Genomic DNA, 20,350 nt, shown 5'->3' with positions numbered 1-20,350 from the left:
TCTGTGGGGCTCTGTGGGTCCCTGTGTAGCTCCTCCCTTGTGCAAGAAGCCATCTACTCACTGAGCTCTTTTCCCAGCCCTCAGCTCCCACAAGGCTCAGCCATGAAGCAGCTTTAGTTTTGTTACTAAAACTTTGTTGACTATTGTTCTGGGCGAGTATTTAGGTAGAAGACCCCCAAATTTGGACCCTTTGTCAAGAATTTACTTACTTTGAGAAGTTTTATCAGACATAAAAATTCTAGTTCTAGTTTAGGAAAGGAGAGATTCTTTGCAAACAGGAGCGGATGTGAGTGGACACAGGTATGATTGGTAACAGTCGAAACTCAGTGGGTAGATGACTGTGCTGACTAGATAATGCCATTAATCACTTCATTCTCCCGAGACCCTTTCCTTTCTCTATTCCCTTCCCCCTTACTCCCCACTTTCTTTTCTTGAGGGCCTTAAAAAAATGTCATTCCTTATTCCTCCTCAGATTAGAAGAATTCTCAAGTAATAACTCAAAGTCTGTTTTTCAGTAACCAGCCCTTTGCCATTTCCTTGACATGCAATCATTCCCAAAGGCAGTGCCGGCTGCTTCCTGCTGATTCCCTAGAAAACTCTGTCTTTTAGTTGTCTTAGGGAAAGAAAGGAGGTGTGCTTGGCACAAAGGCCTTGTGTAGCTTCTTTTCCTACCTTGGGGATTTTATGTAGTGCCAGTCTGGCCGCGTCAGAACGTCAGCCAGACCGGTCATCTGAGCCTTCTCATGAGCAGGGTTCCACGCTTTCATGGTCAGCTTCATACAGCGACCCCACTCTGCCGTCTTCCCCCACTAAAAACTGAACACGCTTGCTCTCTACATACTTTTCTTTATAAACCAGGAAACCCCAGGACCCAGCTCAGGTTTTGGTTGGAAATGAAAAGTCCCAGCCGTGCGCTTTCCTAGCGTTGTTCTGACGACAGAAGGGAAGGGTGCCTTTCTCAGTCTTTAGAGTTTTACTGCTACAGGGTGAATGAGAGCACTGTTACATCTGACCAGCTTATGAATACTGGCTAGATTGTAGTCACGAAAATTTATAAAGAAAGCATGTAAGTTGCTCTTATTTTATTTTCCTTTTATCCAGGCTGGCATTGAACTCACAATCCTCCAGCCTCAACCTCTTGAGTGCTGGAACTATAATTGTGTGTCACCACCCTTGCTGTAACTTAGTTTTTCTTTTTCACTTGTTTGTAGAGATTTTTCTTTTTCTTTTTCTGATGATAAAACATTGTCAATCCTGTCTGATCTTCTATCCTAGAGCTTCCATCCAGCTGCCTTGCAAACGGTAAGCTGCATGCTTGCTGCTTCAGGAACCATAAACAGTCAAAATCCATTAGTAATCATGGTTAAAAACAAACTTGAGTGCTTCAAGTTGCTATAGCAACTTAGTTTTAACTAAAATGAATCATTACCTCACTTAAATTTTGAACAGCTAGTTAATTTGCTCTTTTAAACAATAATTACTGTTTTGGCAGAATTAAGTTCAGAGAATCTCAGAACCTGCTTTAAGATCATCAATGGCTATATCTTTTTATCATCAACAGAATTTTTACAGGTATGTCAGAACACCTTTTGCATTGTTAATAATTATATATTATTTTGGGGTTTGTGTGGTATCAGGAAGTGCCTTTTCAAAGTTCAGATTCGGTCTGATACTTTAGTGCTTAGAGATTTTATTTCCCTGTAAGTATTTCTCACTGTAGGAAGGGCGAGATCAGCGTCCAGTTCCACTGAAGCTGACTACAGAAGATGCACTATCTACGTAACTATATACTCAGCAGTCAGTGTAGCAGTAGCTTACGGCCTATCTTCTTCATTCTTCCTATGAGGGGTCTTACTTGAAAGTGTTTGCTTAGACCTTTAGTACCAATTCTTGAATAATGTGAGACCTTCCAAATTGAGTTTCTTGCCTTTTCAGTATTGTAGCTGTGTTCTTACACATATTGACCTTTGATTGGATTTCAGACATATGCAGCAGGTTTGTGCCAGTCCTTTTATGAGCTGCTACCAGAGATTACTACAGAAGGTCAAGTTCAAGTGCTGAAGGTATTGTCATTTTAAATTGATTGTCATGCTGATATTGGTGAGGCCGAGCCTCCATAGAATGGATGGCTGAGAAAGAGAGAAACTGATTGAATTCTAGCGAGTGTTCAATTTGGCCGAATTCCTTCCTCTGTACCAAAGGCATCAAATTTGAATGTGTGTACAAGTCACCTAGAGGTCTTGTTAAAATGCAGTTTTGGATTTCTCATTTTTTTTGTTTTGTTTTGGCTTGTTTTTATAATTTATTTTTAATAATTTTATAAATATTTTTATTTTATATACATTATTGATTTGACTGCAGGTATGTCTGAGTGAGGTGTCGGATCTCCTGGAACAGGAATTACAGACAGTTGTGAGCTGTCATGTGGGAGTTAGAATTGAACCCAGATCCTCTGGAAGATCACCTGTGCTCTTAATCACTGAGCCATCTCTCCAGCCCCCTGCTAATACGATTGTAGCTGATTGGAATAATGTCTATCCTAAAACCTCATTGGATAGAGATGAGTTAAAAGCCTTTTACCAACTTGTCCTAAACCTAGCAACCTTCAGTGTACCTTAAGTTTTCAGTTGTTTTGATAGTGTTCTAGGTATTCTAGTGGGAAGCAAGCCTCACCATGAGCTACACCCTCACCTTGGCAGCCTGCCTCCCAGACCGGGACTCAGACGTTAGTCTTCGTATGCTAAGCAGCAGTGGTCACTGCTTAGTTAGTCTTAGTTAGTCTACATTTGGGACAACAATTTCACTGACAGTTTTAACTTTAGTATTGAAGTTAGAAGCTAGATTTGTTGGGATCTTGTCCAGTTAAGAGCCAGTATCCTGTGAACTGTATGTATTATCTTTATATGACCTTCTATGAAAGAAATGCTATAACATGAGTATAGTAGCTAACGTATAACTGTATTAAACTATATCATAATATGTATATGCACATATGTATCCATATTTTACATATGGAATTTGAAAGCTGTAGCTGTTAAATGTCTTAATTTCTTAGCTGTGTTTTATATCAAATAAGAGAAGTAAATTCTGGCTAGACAAAGTCTTACTTTTTTAAAACTTTGTTAATTTTTTGGTTTTTTTTTTTTTCTAGACTGGGTCTCACTCTGTAGGTTTGGCTATCTTAGAACTCACTGTGTTGACCAGACTGTCCTCAAACACACAAAGATCCACCTACCTCTCTTCCCCAAGTGTTGGGATTCAAGGCGTGCACCACTATGCCTGGCAAAGTCTTTCAATCTTGACAATTACTTTTTTGTTATGAAAACTATGGCATGGGCTGGTGAGATGGCTCAGTGGGTAAGAGCACCCAACTGCTCTTCTGAAGGTCAGGAGTTCAAATCCCAGCAACCACATGGTGGCTCACAACCATCCGTAACGAGATCTGACTCCCTCTTCTGGAGTGTCTGAGGACAGCTACAGTGTACTTACATATAATAAATAAATAAATAAATAAATAAATAAATAAATAAATCTTTAAAAAAAAAGAAAACTGTGGCATTATCTTAGATCTTCAAGGTGAATTTTCTTCTAGTGGAACTCACTATAAAACGTTTATTTCCTATTAATCAATACATAGATACACAGATTTAACAGGAATAATAACCAGTTAGCACTCTGAGTGTATTGTCTGTTTTCGGTGGACACACACATATATATTCTAGATATTTATGTAAGTGTATACATGGTTGGTTTGACTTATAAATTGGGTATATTTGGGGTTATTTGTTAATATATTCAGTCATTTACCTTGTGGGTCAGGAATTAGAAACTTTTTTCTGCAAGTAGTTGAGTAAATGCTTTGTTCTGTGGCCCAGAATCCACTCCAACCTAGATTTTCTCTCACTGACCCTCTTTTCCTTCAGGTACTTAACTGCAGTCTCATAGAACATGCATTTATTTATTGATTTATCTTACACCTCCTCCAGTTAGAATGCAAGATCAATAACAGCAGCAGTTTTAGCAGGCCTGGTGACTGCTATATTTCCAGCACATATCAAGCCCACTAATAAATGTTTGCTCGATAATTGCAAGGAAAAAAATGAATTGAACTACTACTTAGTAGTATTTAGTTTGTTATTTCAAGTACTCATTATTGATATTGTCTATGAGTTATCACTCTTAGAGAAAATTGTCATATTATCTTAGTATTATCTATGTATTTTAAAATCTTTCTTCTACTGGACTCCTTTGTTCGTCTGTAAGTTTCTCCACTATCCAAAATTCAAATAGTATGTGCTATATTGTTTTAGATTTTAATGGCACTGTATTAATGGTTTTTATGTTAAAGATTTAGAGGTTCAGTATCAAACAGTAGAAGTTCACTTGGCCTATTTGTTGGATACCCTGTCCTGCTACTTAAAAGATTCTTGGCTATGCTTTGTTTGGGCTTGGTTCTTTCGTTGCTTTTTTGTACAGATGTACATAAGTGTATGTGTGTATATTTTATACGCGTGTTGGAGACAGACCTGTCATAGGACAACTTGTTTGAGTTTGTTTGTTCCTTCTACCATTTGGATTCAGGAAGTTGAACTGTGCCTACCCCTGCCCCCAAGCTTTGCAGTAACTTGTTATGTAGCACCTGACATAAAAACAGTGTTTAGTTCCGCTCAGCATATGCTAAGAGATTAAGAAAAAGCTTCTTTCTTACATTGAAACACTTTCCAAACCAAACTTGATTTGAAAGTTGTTTGATTTTTTTGTTTGCTTGCCTTTAATAAAGCCTTTTTTGCAATATTAGTAGTGAAGTAACTGTTGGAAGCTGACTTAGGAATTCTTTGGTGTGGGCATTGTAAAACTTCAGTAAGGAATATTTTAGGGAGTTCTAAGAAATAGTGCTTTTTATTGCTTGCTTTTGATTGAACTGTTATGAAATAGAGGGAAGGTGGCATGGCCCGAGTGTAGCACAGCTGGTGGCTAGATCAGAATTGCCAGTGCTATGTGATGAGAGCAAGTCACTGACTGCCTTCTCACTTTCTCTCTGTAAAACAGGAAGAGCTTTGCCAAGTTTCTAGGGCAAGGAGTGGACTTTGTGTGTGTGTGTGTATATAAAACAGTCAAGACACTGCCTAGTGTCTAATAAGCTAGTATAAAAGTTAGTTATTTTAATCTAATTACCAAGTTTTCTCATTTTATAGTTAGCCTTTGGCAAAAAACAACAATAAACAAACAAAAAAAAATCCAAAACCAAAACAAAAAGCTGATCAAATACACTTATAGACTAATTTTTTTGGTTGCTGGATTTTTGGCTTTAGAAAAACAATCCAAACCAAATGTTCTTCCTACATGATTTATTTTAAATAAATATTTATTGAAAATAAGCACTTCAGGTTCTGGTTGAAATGGCTTAGCAGGTGATGACCTGAATTGGACTCCGGAACCCACATGATGGGCAGGGAGAACCAACCTCCAAAGGCTGGCGCCTCTCTCACCTCCACATCTGTACATGTGTGCACTCTGTGTGCAAGTGGCCTCTCACCTCCACATCTGTGCGTGTGTGTGCACTCTTGTGTGCAAGTGGCCTCTCACCTCCACATCTGTGCGTGTGTGTGCACTCTTGTGTGCAAGTGGCCTCTCACCTCCACATCTGTGTGTGTGTGTGCACTCTTGTGTGCAAGTGCATGCACGCATACACACACAGTAAGAAAGTAAACAAATAAATGAAAAATGTTACACAAAAATCTTTTAAGTGAATGTGATTTTTAAGACAAGGCTAGTAACACAACAGCAGCATGTTATTAACGGGCGTGTCTAAGCTGTTTAAGATAATCATATTTGTTTATTGCTCTTCAGAATAATACAGTCTTTTAAAACATTTGTTATGGAGAATTTCAAACATAAGTACTACATACTAGCTCCATAATTTTAGTAACAAACCAATTTCTTTTTCATTGTGCTTGAAAATGCCAACGGTGAGGCCACCTGTCTGCTTCCCTTGAAATTTATGCTTTTCTCATTGAATGAATCCACGCACATTGTTATCATCCAAATATGGTAACATTTTATACAAACTGTAGATTAAAACAGTGTAGTGCCCAAAGTAGATCATGAATAGATTGTAAATACTTGAGTTTAATAGTGAGGACTTGATAATATGTGCTTAAGGCAATTTGAAAGAAAGCATTGCCATAGTTGGACCTTTGCTTGGTTTGAGAACGAGTGGACATTGAGTACGAGGAACGCACCACCCAGCGCTATTAACTCTTCTGGGCTTTCGATGGAAAATCAGGGTATTTTACGAAAATGGTGTGCTTATTTTATACTTTGATTTCTAGTCTGAGAAAACTCTCTTATGGTTCTTACTATAGCTCCTAATATTACCTTAATACAACAGGTTATACACCAGTCAGTCTGTTTTTGGCTAAACATAACTATTACAGTAATTTCTGATAGTGCTTGCAAGTAGCTTCTTCGTTCTTTGAAGCATAAAATTGCTATTTTAAGAAAATTGAACACAGAGACCAGTATGGCTCTTTTGGGAGTCAGTGTTTTTAGGCAGAACTAGAGTTAGCTGACTCAATACAGGTTATTTACATGGGCATAGGAATGTTCTAAAAATAATTAAATTTACGTTGCTAGCGTTAATTTGAGTTGCACTTGTACACATGTACCATTTTGAGTTTGGAAATTCTCATTTCTCATACCCATATGCATTATTAAACCAACCTCCTTTCCTTCATTATGATAACCCTTGTGATAAATTAACTGTTTTGACTGTCTAGTTGTATAATAACAGGTGACACCGTTATTTACTATGTCCTAAGTATTTCTAAGCACATAGCATGTAGAGTACATTATCTACATGTAAACAAGATGATAGTATGGGTTTTTTTCATATTGTTTCAAATAAAAAAAATTAAATAACAGAGGTAAATAAATGTTCAAGGTCAAAGAGCTAGTAAGTATTGGAGTCATGATATAAACCTAGACATTCTGCTATTAAGATCCACAGTCAGTAATTTTTTATTCAGTGTGAGGCCAAATCAAGAATGTTGTCTTAGGAAGAAGTTAAAAACTTACATTTTTGGTTTAAAAAAAGTCTATTGTAGGTATTTCTTGAAAATAAGTAGATTAAAAGCTACAGGGCAGCAAGTTCTATTTGTATTGCTGACTTAAAAATAGTGAGGATAGGGCTGGTGATATGGCTTAGTGGTTAAGAGCACTGACTGCTCTTCCAGAGGTCCTGAGTTCAATTCCCAGCAACCACAGGGTGGCTCACGACCATCTGAAATATGATCTGATGCCCTTTTCTGAAGACAACTACCATGTACTCATATACATAAAATAAATAAATAAATCTTTAAAACAATAGCTAGGATAAATCATGAAGGCATAGCCAACCCTGAGGAAGTACTTAGCCTGTCTCAGATGAGGAAAGCCTCCATAGCGTTACAGTGATTTTGAGCGTGTAAGGCAGTAGCACTACCCACTCTTTGTTTAAAGAGTAAGAGAAAAACGGAAACGAAGCAGTCAACCAAATTAATAAAAGTAGTTATCAAGCAGGAAATGGAAAAAATTTGGAAGCTAGAGTTTAGACTGGTATAGATGTTTGACATGACTTAAAGTAGTAAAAGGGCTACTCCTAGTACTATGAGAACACAATAAGAACAGTAAATCAAAAATTAAAACTAAAAAATGTAAGAACAACTTTTCTTAAGAGAAAATATGTGTATTTATTGTGATATTGTGGCAGTCACCTACGAATACCTCGTTACATAGTATATAGTAAGTACATGGACCATAACATAAGAACCAAAAGAGAGAAAGCAATCACATTGAATTTTATAATGTTGCTGCTTTTAATACTGTAGGCATTATCATTTTAAAATTCAAAAGTTTGTGACTGTATCTGTATATGTAGATATGTGCAGTCTAAATAAGATTATTAAGGTCTGTAATTTTCATTATGAGAAATATAGAATTATTCCATGTGATTTCCCACATGTATATCTCAAATTCAGCATGTCATAGCACGTGTCAGTTACTCTTGGTTCCACAGTTCTACGCAAACGTGGGACTAGGAAAAATGGAAGAATTGCCTAAGCTTGGGTCTTCCAGTCAATTCTGTTACCAGTTCTCCTTTTAAAATTGTTATGACTGTATTTCATACTCCCCTTTAAAGTCAAATAATGACATTTTCCTACATAATATTTGTTGTTTTGTTTTTGCAACAGGGTCTCACTAAGTAGCCCTAGCTGGACTGGAAGTGGCTATGTAGAGGAGGCTGGCCTTGAACTCCCAGAGAGCTGCCTGCCTCTGCATTCTGAGTGCTGGGATTAAGGGTGTGCACTAGCATGCCTGGCCCTCTATAAAACACTTTAAGACAGTCAGTTCTCTACCTGTGATTTCTGACCTTAATTTCAAAGATTTAGCCTTGAAGTATTTATTGATTCTTTGTACAACATTGGCTATAGTTTCCCTGTGAAGGCAATGTACAGATGATAATGTTGCTTATATTTAATATATGTGAATGATTTATACAGAAGAGTCTAATCCTCTTAAACACGCACAGGAATATTTTTTTCTTCTCATATAGAAGACTATGAGACTTCTCATTCAGTTAATTCTCCAAAACAAAGATAGAGTGGTTCCTGTGGGCTCCTGTAGGTTCCTTTAATATGAGTATTTAAGGATATCATTTAGTCACCTAGATAGAAAAGGCTTCTTTAAAAAGCCTTAATCAGCCACACCTTTGTCAGACCTTTCTTCTTATTTAGGGATAGCCACTAGTGTTGCTTGTAGCTAACTATTTTGTGCATTTCATATCTGTAAATAATACCTTTGAACTATTCTCTCATTAGTTGCTAATGCTAGAAAATAATCCAGGACGACTACTTTTCACCTCTGTCCAGCTAAAGTGCTCCCATTTTTCTTGTTAGATTGGTATTTAGTGTTCATGATTTTTGTTTTCCCGCTCAAAATGAGGTGGGCAGTGAGCTGTGATTATTGTTTTCCATATAACCCACCTTTTGAATTCTCGGAGATTAGTAAGGATCCTTTTCTTTTGTATTTAGACAATAAACTGTGACAGATCCTTCAGTTTATGCTCAGACACAGCAGCTACTCTATTGATGTCCTTGAATAATCTCTCTTCCACAGTCCCTTTGGCCTTTTTTTTTCTTTTTTCTTTCTTTTCTTTTTTCTAAAATTTATTTATTTTATATATGTAAGTACACTGTCACTCTCTCAGTCACACCAGAAGAGGGCATCAGATCCCATTACAGATGGCTGTGAGCCACCGTGTGGTTGCTGGGGATTGAACTCAGGACCTCTGGAAGAGCAGTCAGTGCTCTTAACTGCTGAGCTGTCTCTCCAGCCCCCGATTGACTTTTCCTTCCAAGCCCTTCCTTCTTCAGAGTTGTGGCCCTTCTTTATGCTTTCTGAAATTTGAGAGTGGCTTGCCTGAGAATGGCTTTTTTAAATTATGTATGTCACTGAGGAATCCCTTTTGTTCTAGATCCATTTCTATTCTCAACAGAACATTTACTGCTCTTCTTTTGGGGCGAAGGCCAGTGGTCCAGATATGAAGACCCGAATGTAGCTGGCACTGGTGTTCAGTGGACTCTACCCCAGCATTCTTGTCTTTATCCTTTTTAGTCCTCATTGTCTTTCACGCTGCCTTTAGCTTCTTTTTTCTCCTTCCTGAAGGCATATGGTTCTGCTCTTCCCTCTGCTTTTCAGTGGAGAATGGATCTGAGATGACTTTGAGTGTTTCTCAGCCCTCAGGGCTCAGCATTGTCTGCTCTGATCAGTCACTAAGGTGAAACATATATGAAACATTGCCTCTCCTAATAATTTATTGATAAACCTAACTGTGGATTTATTCTTAACAGTGTTGGCTTGGTGGCCAGGTTTTCCAGTCCTAAAAGCAGTGCTTTTGCTGGGTGTGGTAAAATACACCTGTAACTCTAACACTCAGGAAACAGGCAGGATCAATAATATGAGGGCAGCTTGGACTACATAGCAAGACCCCATCTTAAACTGGAGAAAATGAAAACAAGCCAATCAAAGCAAAACATAATAAAACTCAAAATCACCCCAGAAGAATGTTAGAGATGCCCTGTGCTGCTTCTGTTCATGGGGCATTTTAAGGATGCTTGTTTATATTGCAAGGGGCAGAACTTCATAAACTGCATGTACCTGAATTATCATAGTATGATTAAATGTGACTGCAAAGCATATATCTGTGCCTAAATATTATATACTTTACATCCGATTACAGGTTATTAAAAATACATTATTTTGTGAAAGTGTGTTTAGTGCCAGAATATTGCACACCTCATGAAGTCACATGCTTCCACATTTGGTCTGTGTTAGTTCATTTATCGCCTTGTTTACTAGTCTGTGTTCTGTGTAAACCAATGAGTTGCACTGTTGAATATTACTGTGTGTCTTTCTGGGATTTAGGTTGTGGAAAATGCCCTTAAAGTGAATCCAGTATTAGGCCCACAGATGTTTCAGCGAATTCTACCCTGTGTTTTCAGAGGTGTTATTGAAGGCGAGGTAAGATTCTCTTCAGTTTCTAGGATAGCATTGGACTTCAGGCCCTACCTTTGATTACTCTTGCATTAGAAAATCTACATCTTTTTCTCATTGATATTTGTGAAATGAAAGCTTTATCATCTGGAAATATTTAGTTGAGTAAATTTTGAGGATAATAACATGAGTTGCTATATGTTTCCTCATATTAAAAACTATAGATTTCTTTGTGTCTGTTTGTGCATAGGGTGGGTATTAGTACATACGTGTTTCTGTGTGCACATGGAGGCCAGAGACTGTGTTGTGCCTTTTCCTAATTACTCTCCACTTTAGTTTTGGAGGTAGGGTTAGTGTCTTTCTCTCTCCTTCTCCCTATCCCTCTCTCTCCCCCTAGCTCCTCCCTCACCTCTCTCCCCTTCTTCCTCTCCCACTCCCCCCCTTCAACTTGAAGTTTGCCATTTGGCTAGACTAGCCTTTGAACAAGCCCCTGTCTTTATGCTTATACAGCAGATACTTTACCCAGTGAACCATCTCTCTTATCCCTAGTTTCAGTTCCTAATTTGTGTAACAATAAGTAGTAGTAATATAGACACATAATACCCATATAGTTCTTTAGAAGCTTTTTAAGAATTCAAGCAACACTGACAGATTGTACTATACAGAGCAACACAAAATTGTTGTTTTATGTTCCTGAAAGAAATGTTATATTTTTAAATGTTGATACTATAATCATTGATTTTTTTAAGAAATCATTTATGGTTGTACTTTAACATAATTTTACATGTCCTGTATTTTAATTGTGCAGAGGTATCCAGTAGTGATGTCCATTTATCTTGCTGTCATGGGTCGAGTCTTACTCCAGAATACCAGCTTCTTTTCTTCACTTCTTAATGAGATGGGACACGAGTTTAATCAGGAGGTAAGAGTCTGTATGCTTAAATTTAAGGAAGTTTGTGACCATATATATATATATATTGGAGATAGTTGATGAAATAGTGAATCTTTACATAAGTTCGTCTGAAGCATTGAAATCTTTACATTATACATTTTTTAACAATATGGATTTTACCTGTTGCCTGGGGTAGAAGTAAGAACAATGGGGCTGGAGAGATGTCTCAGCAGTTAAAAGAACTGACCGCTTTTCCAGAGGTCCTGAGTTCAATTCTCAACAACTCACAACCATCTGTAATGGGATCCAATGCCCTCTTTCGGTGTGTCTGAAGCTAGCAACAGTGTATTCATATACATAAAATAAATAATTTAAAAAAAACCGTAAGAATAATGGTCCTGTAAATAGCAGGTAAGTTTTGTAGTTTGTTCTCATCCAAAATTAGTAATTTAATTTTTACTTAGTTTTAGAGTAGAATTTTGATTTATTTCAGTTTATAGTTTTTCTTTACTAATTCATAATCTCAAACAGAACACCCTGCATATTCTCACGAGCTGTTGTATTTCATTCCTGTAGTGAATTTAAACAGAACACCCTGCATATTCTCACGAGCTGTTGTATTTCATTCCTGTAATGAATTTAAACAGAACACCCTGCATATTCTCACGAGCTGTTGTATTTCATTCCTGTAATGAATTTAATATGAAACCATGGATTGAGGAAATTTCTGTTCTCATTATAATGGAATGTAACTTTAGAAAATGCCTAAATGTATTTAAAATTCAGTTGTGTGACTAAATAGCATATGTAATATTCTGTAAGAATTTGATGTTTTCAATCCATGTATTAAGACTGAAGAGAGACAATGATGCAGTTTGTGGCCTATGATGGAAATAAATCTGTTTTAGGAGACCCAGAGTAAATGAGTGGAAAGTTTGCCATGGAGAATTAAACCACAAATTTGAGATCCTAGCCTTTGTTTCAGTGAATTGCTAGAAATATTTTCACTAGTCTGTTGTTTTTAACCGAGATAAGAACTATTTAAACGTTTGTTCAGTTTAATTCAACAAAAATTTTGAGTGATTCTGGTAATATACTTCACAGCATAAAATTTATGTGTTTTAGCAAATAGTATTTTAAATCTACAAGAACGCAATGTTTCCTAACTCATATATGAGAAATATTAGAGAGCTGGTGAGAATCCATCCTTTGAGTATAAGGGCGAGTTGAGATGAGGAGCCCACTGCTGTCTCAGTCTGATGGTCTCTGCTCTCTCATCCATAGACAGCCCTCACTAGGCATTGGGCAGGGTTGACTAGAAAGCTCAGAGTCTCTTTTAAGGGGAAAAGGACTTAAATACTTTCATAATATGAACATTGTGCTAGAAATGCAACCAATATACTATAGAAACAGAAAAGCTATCAACTACATTAACAAAACAGCAGAAACAGAAAATGACCTGTAGTTCTGTGTCAACATTGGATCTGGTTAAATTCAAATATATTTTAGTAAGATTTTAAGTGACATAATTGTAATTAAGCCATAGATAGTTCTGAGCTTTTAAAAAGGCTTCAGAATATTAAACATTAAAATTATGATTCTTACTGAACAGTTAAAATAACATAGCTTTAGTTCCCATATAATCAAATCAAGAGCTATCCCATTCACCCTTTGTAACTTTGAAAGCAAATACTTTTTAAACTTAAGAGATTTTAAGTATTATGGAAACAATTTACTATCCTGTATCTTTAGCTTCCTATAGTCTTAACTTTCCATTCTATTTCTCAATTTTGCACTTTTCTTTTTTAAAATTTGAATTTTTAAAATGTTTATTGTTTTTAATTTTGTTTGAATATGTGTCTGTGTATGGATGTGTCCACTTAGGTGTGGTGACCACAGAGGCTAGAGGCATCAGATCTTCCTAGAGTTGGAGTGCCAGGTAGTTGCCAGTTGCCTGATTGTGTGTGCTGGGAATCAAACTCATGGCCTCTGAAAGAGCAGTATGGCCTGTGTGCTTGCCCACTGAAGCACTCTCCAGCCCTGTATTTTGTTGTTTGAGTTTTAACTCTTTGTGTGTTTCTTTTGTAGTTTATTTTGGAGGGACAGACAGCCACAAGTTAGGTTCAGTCTGATGTCTGACCCCTTTAAAATCTCTTCGTGTATAAGCACCTTGTCTGCTTAGATGTTACATTCCCTCACTGCATTTTATCAACAATACCAATGCTGGAACTGTCCTTGGCCCCGCTTTACATAGGAACAGGAAATATGGCCATGGCCTTATCTGTCCCGTTGACAGGTCATTTGTTTTTACCAGAAGTTGTAGTAGGAATGTAAAAGGAGTAATTTTGGATTCCCATGTTCAGGCTATGTAAGTGGCTACTTCTGTATTGTTCTGGGACCCAGACTGTGTGGTATTAAACCTCTTCAAGGTATTTCTTTTGGAGTTAGATTTGAGTTTTAACTCATAATGGGTGTTTACTTACAGATACAGTTTACTGTAATCTAGTTCTTACTTCTTTAATCTCTTCTTGTATTCCTTTTAGGACCCCATGATCCTAGCTGTTCTATTCTGCAGTTTCTTGAAAGCACCTTTCCCTCCCATGCTGCAGAAGCCTTACATACAGTGTGCTACCCTTTTCCCAGCACCCCAGCCTCCCAGTTCTCTGTGATTCTTTATCACTTTTATCCCAGCATAAAAATTCTGCTCCAGTGGCCTAAGCTGTCGTTTTGCTCATGTGCTTGGTAATTTTGGGAGTAATGTGTTTCTCATCAAGGCAAGTGAAGGGCCAGGTGTGAACTCTTCCTAAAGCTTTGTGTCCTCTGCCTCTTGTGTGCTCACCCATTCTGGGCCTGCTCCTCTATTGTGACTGTGATGTGGCTTGTGTGCCAGGGCCAGTCTTGGTTTTTATAAAGGCCATGAAATAAGAAGAGGTTTTACATTTTGTCAGTTCAAAAAATATAAACTATGATAATATATACTGGCATGAAAATTATAGTTTTTTATAGGAGGACAGATGGCATGTCATTTGCTACATGTTGTTTATGGGTGGTATGAGGTCATTTGCTACATGTTGTTTATGAGTGGTATGGGAGACTATGTGGCCAACAAAGCTGAAATACTTGATACTGGACCCTTTACTAGAAACACTTACTGACTTACTGTATCCTAGCTGCTTACTGAGTAAGTTCCCTACTGCCCAGCTTACTGTTAAATGTTGCTGTTTATTAAATATTTTTATAATAAATGAAATGGGTTTTAAATAAAATTACATTGAATCTTGGTTTTAATGATTTAATTTTTATTTCATCTGTGTATATCAATTTAGCTGTCATTTTATCATTTACTTTTTTATCTTTTCATTGTTGGGTTTGATTTGAGATAGTATGTTGCTCTGTAGAGTAGGCTGCCCTTGAACTCATTTGTAGGCTAGACTAGCTCTGCAGTTCTACTGCCTCAGTGTCTCAAGTACTGGATTATGGGCAGAGGTCACTACACTTGGCTTACTATATTTTAAATTAAATATGAATTGAAGACATGGCGATATAGATTAGATTGTCATGCTCCAGGTATAAACTAAACTGACTTGATTGAGTGTCATAGTGATAATATTATAATTCCTCTAAACCTAAAGGTGTATCACCTATTCTACTTACTAAGTAATTAGGTTTAAACACTGTCATATTGATTTATGTCCTAATATACCTTAGTAATTATTAAAATAATATACAGGACCTAGAGCAACGGCTTAGCGGTTAGGAGTGCAGACTGCTCTTGCTGAGGACCTGAGTGCAGTTTCCCGTTCCCACACTGGGCAGCTCACAGCTGCCTTTAACTCCAGCTCTGGGGAATCCAGTGCCCTTTTCTGGCTTCCCGAATACCTGCTGATGTGTACACAAACCCCAGCACTGATGCTCTCATGTGCACATAACTTAAAAATCTTTAAAACATACGTAGAAATCTAGTGATTTTTTTTTTTAATTTCAGTTTTAAATGACACAGTTACTGACAAAAGTGTATTTGTCTGTTGGACAAGACTCAAATTTTTAAATCAGCATATTGTATTAGATATATGCACCTTAATTTTCCATTCCACCCCAACTTTGGGGTCCTACTATAAGGAAAGGAGTTAAGAAGAGGATTACAGTGTTAGAACTGGAAACTGTGTTGAGCTTAGTAGTTCTTGAAGCACCGGGCAGATGTTGCTGTTTTGATCATTTTAAATATTCTTTGAGTTCATAGACCATCTCAAGTGCAATACATAGTGTAGGGAACTCACATATAAAGGGATTTCACCTAGCAGCTGCTTGCCTCTTCATTAGAAATGATCTAACTGCTAACTAGGACAAAATGTAGCAGTCTTAAAGTAGAAGACAATAAGAATGTGCAGTGGATTTTATACGTCCAGATTTATATGGTGACTATTTGCATTAAATACTTATTTTCTTAAAGTAGAAGTAAACCTATGTATAAATAAACCTCATAAAGAGAACAGTTTTCTTGATCTTTACCAGAGAGAGAAAGAGAGAAGGATGTCTACCAGAAGGCAGCTCACTGTGGATGTTACTCAGACCTACAAGCCTTTCTTTCCTATCAGTGTTTACCCTTGTGTTGGGGCACATGAGCGAGTGCCTTTGGCCGCTGAGTCAGCGCTCAGAGTCAGTTCTCTCTCCCATTGGGGACATGGACATTTGGTTTGCCTTCAGGCTCATTGGTGCTTACAGCTGTTATAGGAAGTGATTTACTTCTTTCCTCTGAGGCTGCCGGTTGGGGATGCAGTCAGTCTGCTCCTCTGAGGGGAGGCATAGCACATTAGATTGGCAGCTTATAGAACACAGAACAGTAATCATCAATTTGAAAGAAACTATCCTCTAAATACAAATATGTGTACTTTTTCAGTATGTCAGGAAGACGGTCTTGATTTATTCAGTGATATTACTCAAAATACCATTGGCTTCATTCAGGCTTTGCATACTTGTCTTTGTCTCTCATGATCAATTGGAGTCAAATTTGGTTTTTCTTAAATTTCTCTCTAAACCAAAGTTTGTCCCAAGTTCTGTGACTTTTGTGTTTGTGTACTTGAACTTTAACCATTTCTTAGGTTTTAGTTGTCTTACTCATGCTCAAATGAAGTTTCAGATAGTGTGAGATACCTCCTTTCTTCCAGATGGACCAGCTTTTAGGAAATGTGATTGAAATGTGGGTCGATCGAATGGACAACATCACACAGCCCGAAAGAAAGAAACTCTCAGCTTTGGCTTTGCTTTCTCTTCTGCCTTCTGATAATAGGTAAGAGGATGAAATCTTGATTTCTTTCCTTTTTCCTTTTCTATATTTTTATGTGGATGTTTTTCCTGCACTTGTGTGTAATCCCCATGTGTGTGCAATGTCCCGGGAAGCCCAAGACAAAGAGGGCATTGGCTCCCCTGGAACTGGGGCTACAGACGGCTGGGAGCCGCCACGTGTGTGCTGGGAGCCCAGGTCCTCTGGAAGAGCAGACAGGACTCTTGAGCCCGGAGCCAGCTTTCTACCCCAAAGCTGGTTTCTTTTAAGGTGTAACATAGCTTGGCATTGTGTTGTACAGCTATAACCCCAACACGCTGGAGGCTAAGGCAGCCTGGGCCAGAGCAAGAATACCCTAAAGGAATAAAAAAAAGAGCAAATAATAAAATGATTATTTGGATGTCTGTGGGTGGTGGAGGAGCATGCTTTCCAAGCCTCTAGTCTCAGTGGTGAGCACCATGGGGTGCCTATGTCCCACCTCATCTGTATCGAACACTTTTGTTCCATCGCTCTTGCTGCAGCCACTCTGCAAGGATCCCCACCCCCCCCACAACTTTAGTTTGAATTTTAAAGATATAAAAGCAACTATATAGACTTGATACTGTGTGAGAAAGATGACCTCAGTATATTAGATCTTTATATTTTAGGGAATTTTTAGAGAATCATTACCTAATGTTAAATTAACGGCATTGGTCCACTAATTATTTTGCAATTGTTCAGTATAACTGTCCTTTCTGCTTTAACAGTTTCATAGCTAGAATACTGTACAAATTCTGAACGTTCAGTTTGAATTCCTCTGTTTTTTTTAAAAGCATACATTATTTATGCATAGAGGGTAATATTTCCTTGAGCTGATTTTTTTAATGAAAATAATGTGTAGGCTTATGTACATAAGCCTTCTTTTAGTGTTTTCAAAGGAATTTTTCTTAAAACCCGTAGGTTAGACCAAAACTACTCTAACAAGTGATAGTGATCCTCTGGTGTCTACTATAAATTGGCAATCCATTTTCCAGCTTATTTTAGTTATGTATGCTTTTAAAAGTTTCACATAGACATATAGCAAGTGAGTTTTGAATTTTGTTTTAGCTTCAAGTATGTCCCGTTGGGGAGTGGCTAATGTCAGCTCATTGATTTAAACAGGGATTGGTAAAGCAGCAAAGGGTGCGCGTCTCGCTTTCCTGGAGACAAGGCTTTGTGGTGAAAAGTTCTGGGTATCAGCTATGCTGTGTCTGCTCTGATTGGTCATACTTTCACCTTAATTCTTGTCGGAAAATAGTGTATGTAGTGTTAGTATTTAGAAATTTATGTATATACTTTTATAAACTCTTGAAGGTTTGTTTGTTTGTTTGTTGTTCAAAAAACAGTGTCTGGTTATGTAGGCTGGTTGGCTTGATTGAGCGTGATTGTGGGCCAGGCTGGCACTGAACATAGGCGATCCCACACTTCTGCTTTGTCGCTGCCGGAAGCCAAGCGTGCACCACCACATCTGCACTTTTTGGTGATTTAAAAAAAAAATACATTAGACTTGTAGTATTGTAAGGTAGAAATTGTAGTATTGTAAGGTAGAAATTGTAGTATTGTAAGGTAGAAATTGTAGTATTGTAAGGTAGAAATTGTAGGGTAGGTTCTAACGAGTTACATTTTTCTTTATAGTTATGAAAAAGGCACCAAGGATGGGTGCTTTATAAAAAAAAAAACAGGGTCCAACTCACAGTGTAAGAGGCTAAAAGTTCAAAATCTTGTAGACCCTCCTTTGTTTCCTGCCTCATGAGTTTTGATTAAATTAACCTGATTGTTCCTAAATGGATATTCATCATGGTAGACTTAACTCTTCATCTTTAAAAAAAATTGTGTTTATTTGCTTTTTAAATTATACAAAGGCTATAAGGCCATTTTCATGTAAGTACATAATGTACTTGAAGATATTCCCCCATTTTCATCTTTTGAAATAAAATAAATCTTTTGTAGTATTTTATCCATACATCCTAAATCTAAGAGACAGGTTTGAGACAGTGCTCACCTGTCATTTCTTTGTTTTTGGTTTTTGTTTTATTTTTTTCTTCCTGTCCTTCTTTGGGGCTGGAACCCTGTGCCTTGCACATGCTAGGTAAGTGTTCTAACCCTGAGCCACACTCCCAGCTCTTGATTTTACAGCATCTCACTCACGGGAACTAAGCGGTGTCCCGAAAGAACTACCTTAATCCCGTCTGAGGGCAGCGTCTCTTATGACCTCATCACCTGCCTCTTGGTGCCACTTCTGAGATGCCGCCTTCCTCTCAACACTCTCTGGGCAGAGTCATGTGCCAGGCAGACTAGTTCCTCGTTCGGTGATAGAAGCATGTTTATTTATATATACTTTTATATATATGAGTACTTTGCATATATATCTGCACACCAGATCCCATTACAGATGGTTGTGAGCCACCATGTGGGTGCTGGGAATTGAACTTAGGACCTCTGGGAAAGCAGCCAGTTTTCTTAACCACTCAGCCATCTCTCCAGACAGGTAGAAGCATGTTTTAAGTGATTCTGCAGAGCTATCCCTCCCCTGGAGAAACTTACTTGATATGAAAGTTTCTGGCTTATATTTGATTGGTTGTTGTTTATTGATCGAATATTTTGAATACCATGAAAATCATACATAAGGATATATACTTCGGTGTTTACAAATCCTGATGTTCATGTTCAGATATTCTATCACTTCTTCTCCAGAAATGAGTTATTTAAGGTCTTCATACTGTCTCTTCAACTATGAAATTAGGCCAGTAGTACACCTTTTAAAGCATTGATGCTGATGTTGAAACCATTCATCTAAGAATTTGGTGCATCGTCCCATATGTTAATTGTGTTATGCAATTCATATTGAGCTAGTGAGAATTTCTTGTTTTTGTTAATGCTACCGTACCTACTGTATTTATATATTTATTACAGTTTATATTGCTATCTTTATTGTTCAGAATGGAAAATACATATGTTTAATGTTCATTTGTGAATATGATTATTCTATTGTACCAAAAGAAACTGGTTCTTAAATTAGGGAGTGCCTGGTATTATTTCCGCATCTTTAAACTCTTGCTGATTCATGCAGTGTCATTTTCACAGGAACATTTAACTACTCTCAGTGCCTGCATAGACAGATAGTAATGTTGGCCTTAGCGTTTATAAAAGCATTGTATACTCTGTTAGATTTTAATAAATTAAATTTATTTACTTTGTGTGTCAGAATGTGTACCATGGGAGGTGTACAGATAAGAGAAGACAGCTTGGGAACCAGTCCTCTTCTTCTACAAAACATGTCCTGTCAGGTGAACGTCAGCCTTGGTAGTAGATGCCTTTACGTGCTCTGCCATCATCTTCCTGCCCCTAATCTGTTGGCTTCTCTCTGTTCTAGCTGAATTCAAGTCAGTTTGTACAGACACAGGGAGTTGTTTTCTCTAAAGTCTTCACTTAGTGGTTATATTTTTATTGTTAGAAGGGGTATGTTGCTATTTGGAAAAATTAAACATGAAGAACAAAATTCTTTTGGTAGAATGCAATAGTTTTATGTAATTCATAAAGGTTCTTTATAGTTACTGAAAGAGAATTTTGTAGACTTCCCAAGTGACACCCTCCCCCTGAAATTAGTAGTTAAGGCAATATATAGA

The 20,350-nt window shown here is 37.4% G+C and overlaps 1 protein-coding gene across 2 annotated transcripts in view; it reads left to right on the top strand.

The window, feature by feature from the left end:
* Positions 1-20,350, top strand: part of Ipo11 (importin 11) — a 142,520-nt gene that overhangs the window by 78,158 nt on the left and 44,012 nt on the right. The window contains exons 23-28 of one of the 2 annotated variants that reach the window (NM_001360897.1): positions 1,276-1,302; positions 1,493-1,572; positions 1,983-2,063; positions 10,465-10,560; positions 11,342-11,455; positions 16,591-16,712. In NM_001360897.1, coding sequence (NP_001347826.1) covers positions 1,276-1,302; positions 1,493-1,572; positions 1,983-2,063; positions 10,465-10,560; positions 11,342-11,455; positions 16,591-16,712 — 520 coding nt within the window. The remainder of the gene's footprint in view (positions 1-1,275; positions 1,303-1,492; positions 1,573-1,982; positions 2,064-10,464; positions 10,561-11,341; positions 11,456-16,590; positions 16,713-20,350) is intronic. The other variant, NM_029665.4, reaches the window with a different exon arrangement.

Source organism: Mus musculus, chromosome 13 (assembly GCF_000001635.26).
Source record: "Mus musculus strain C57BL/6J chromosome 13, GRCm38.p6 C57BL/6J".
In the NCBI taxonomy this organism is placed as follows: Eukaryota; Metazoa; Chordata; class Mammalia; order Rodentia; family Muridae; genus Mus; species Mus musculus.
Note: the sequence above shows the minus strand (reverse complement) of the source record. Positions and strands in the feature narration are given on the sequence as shown.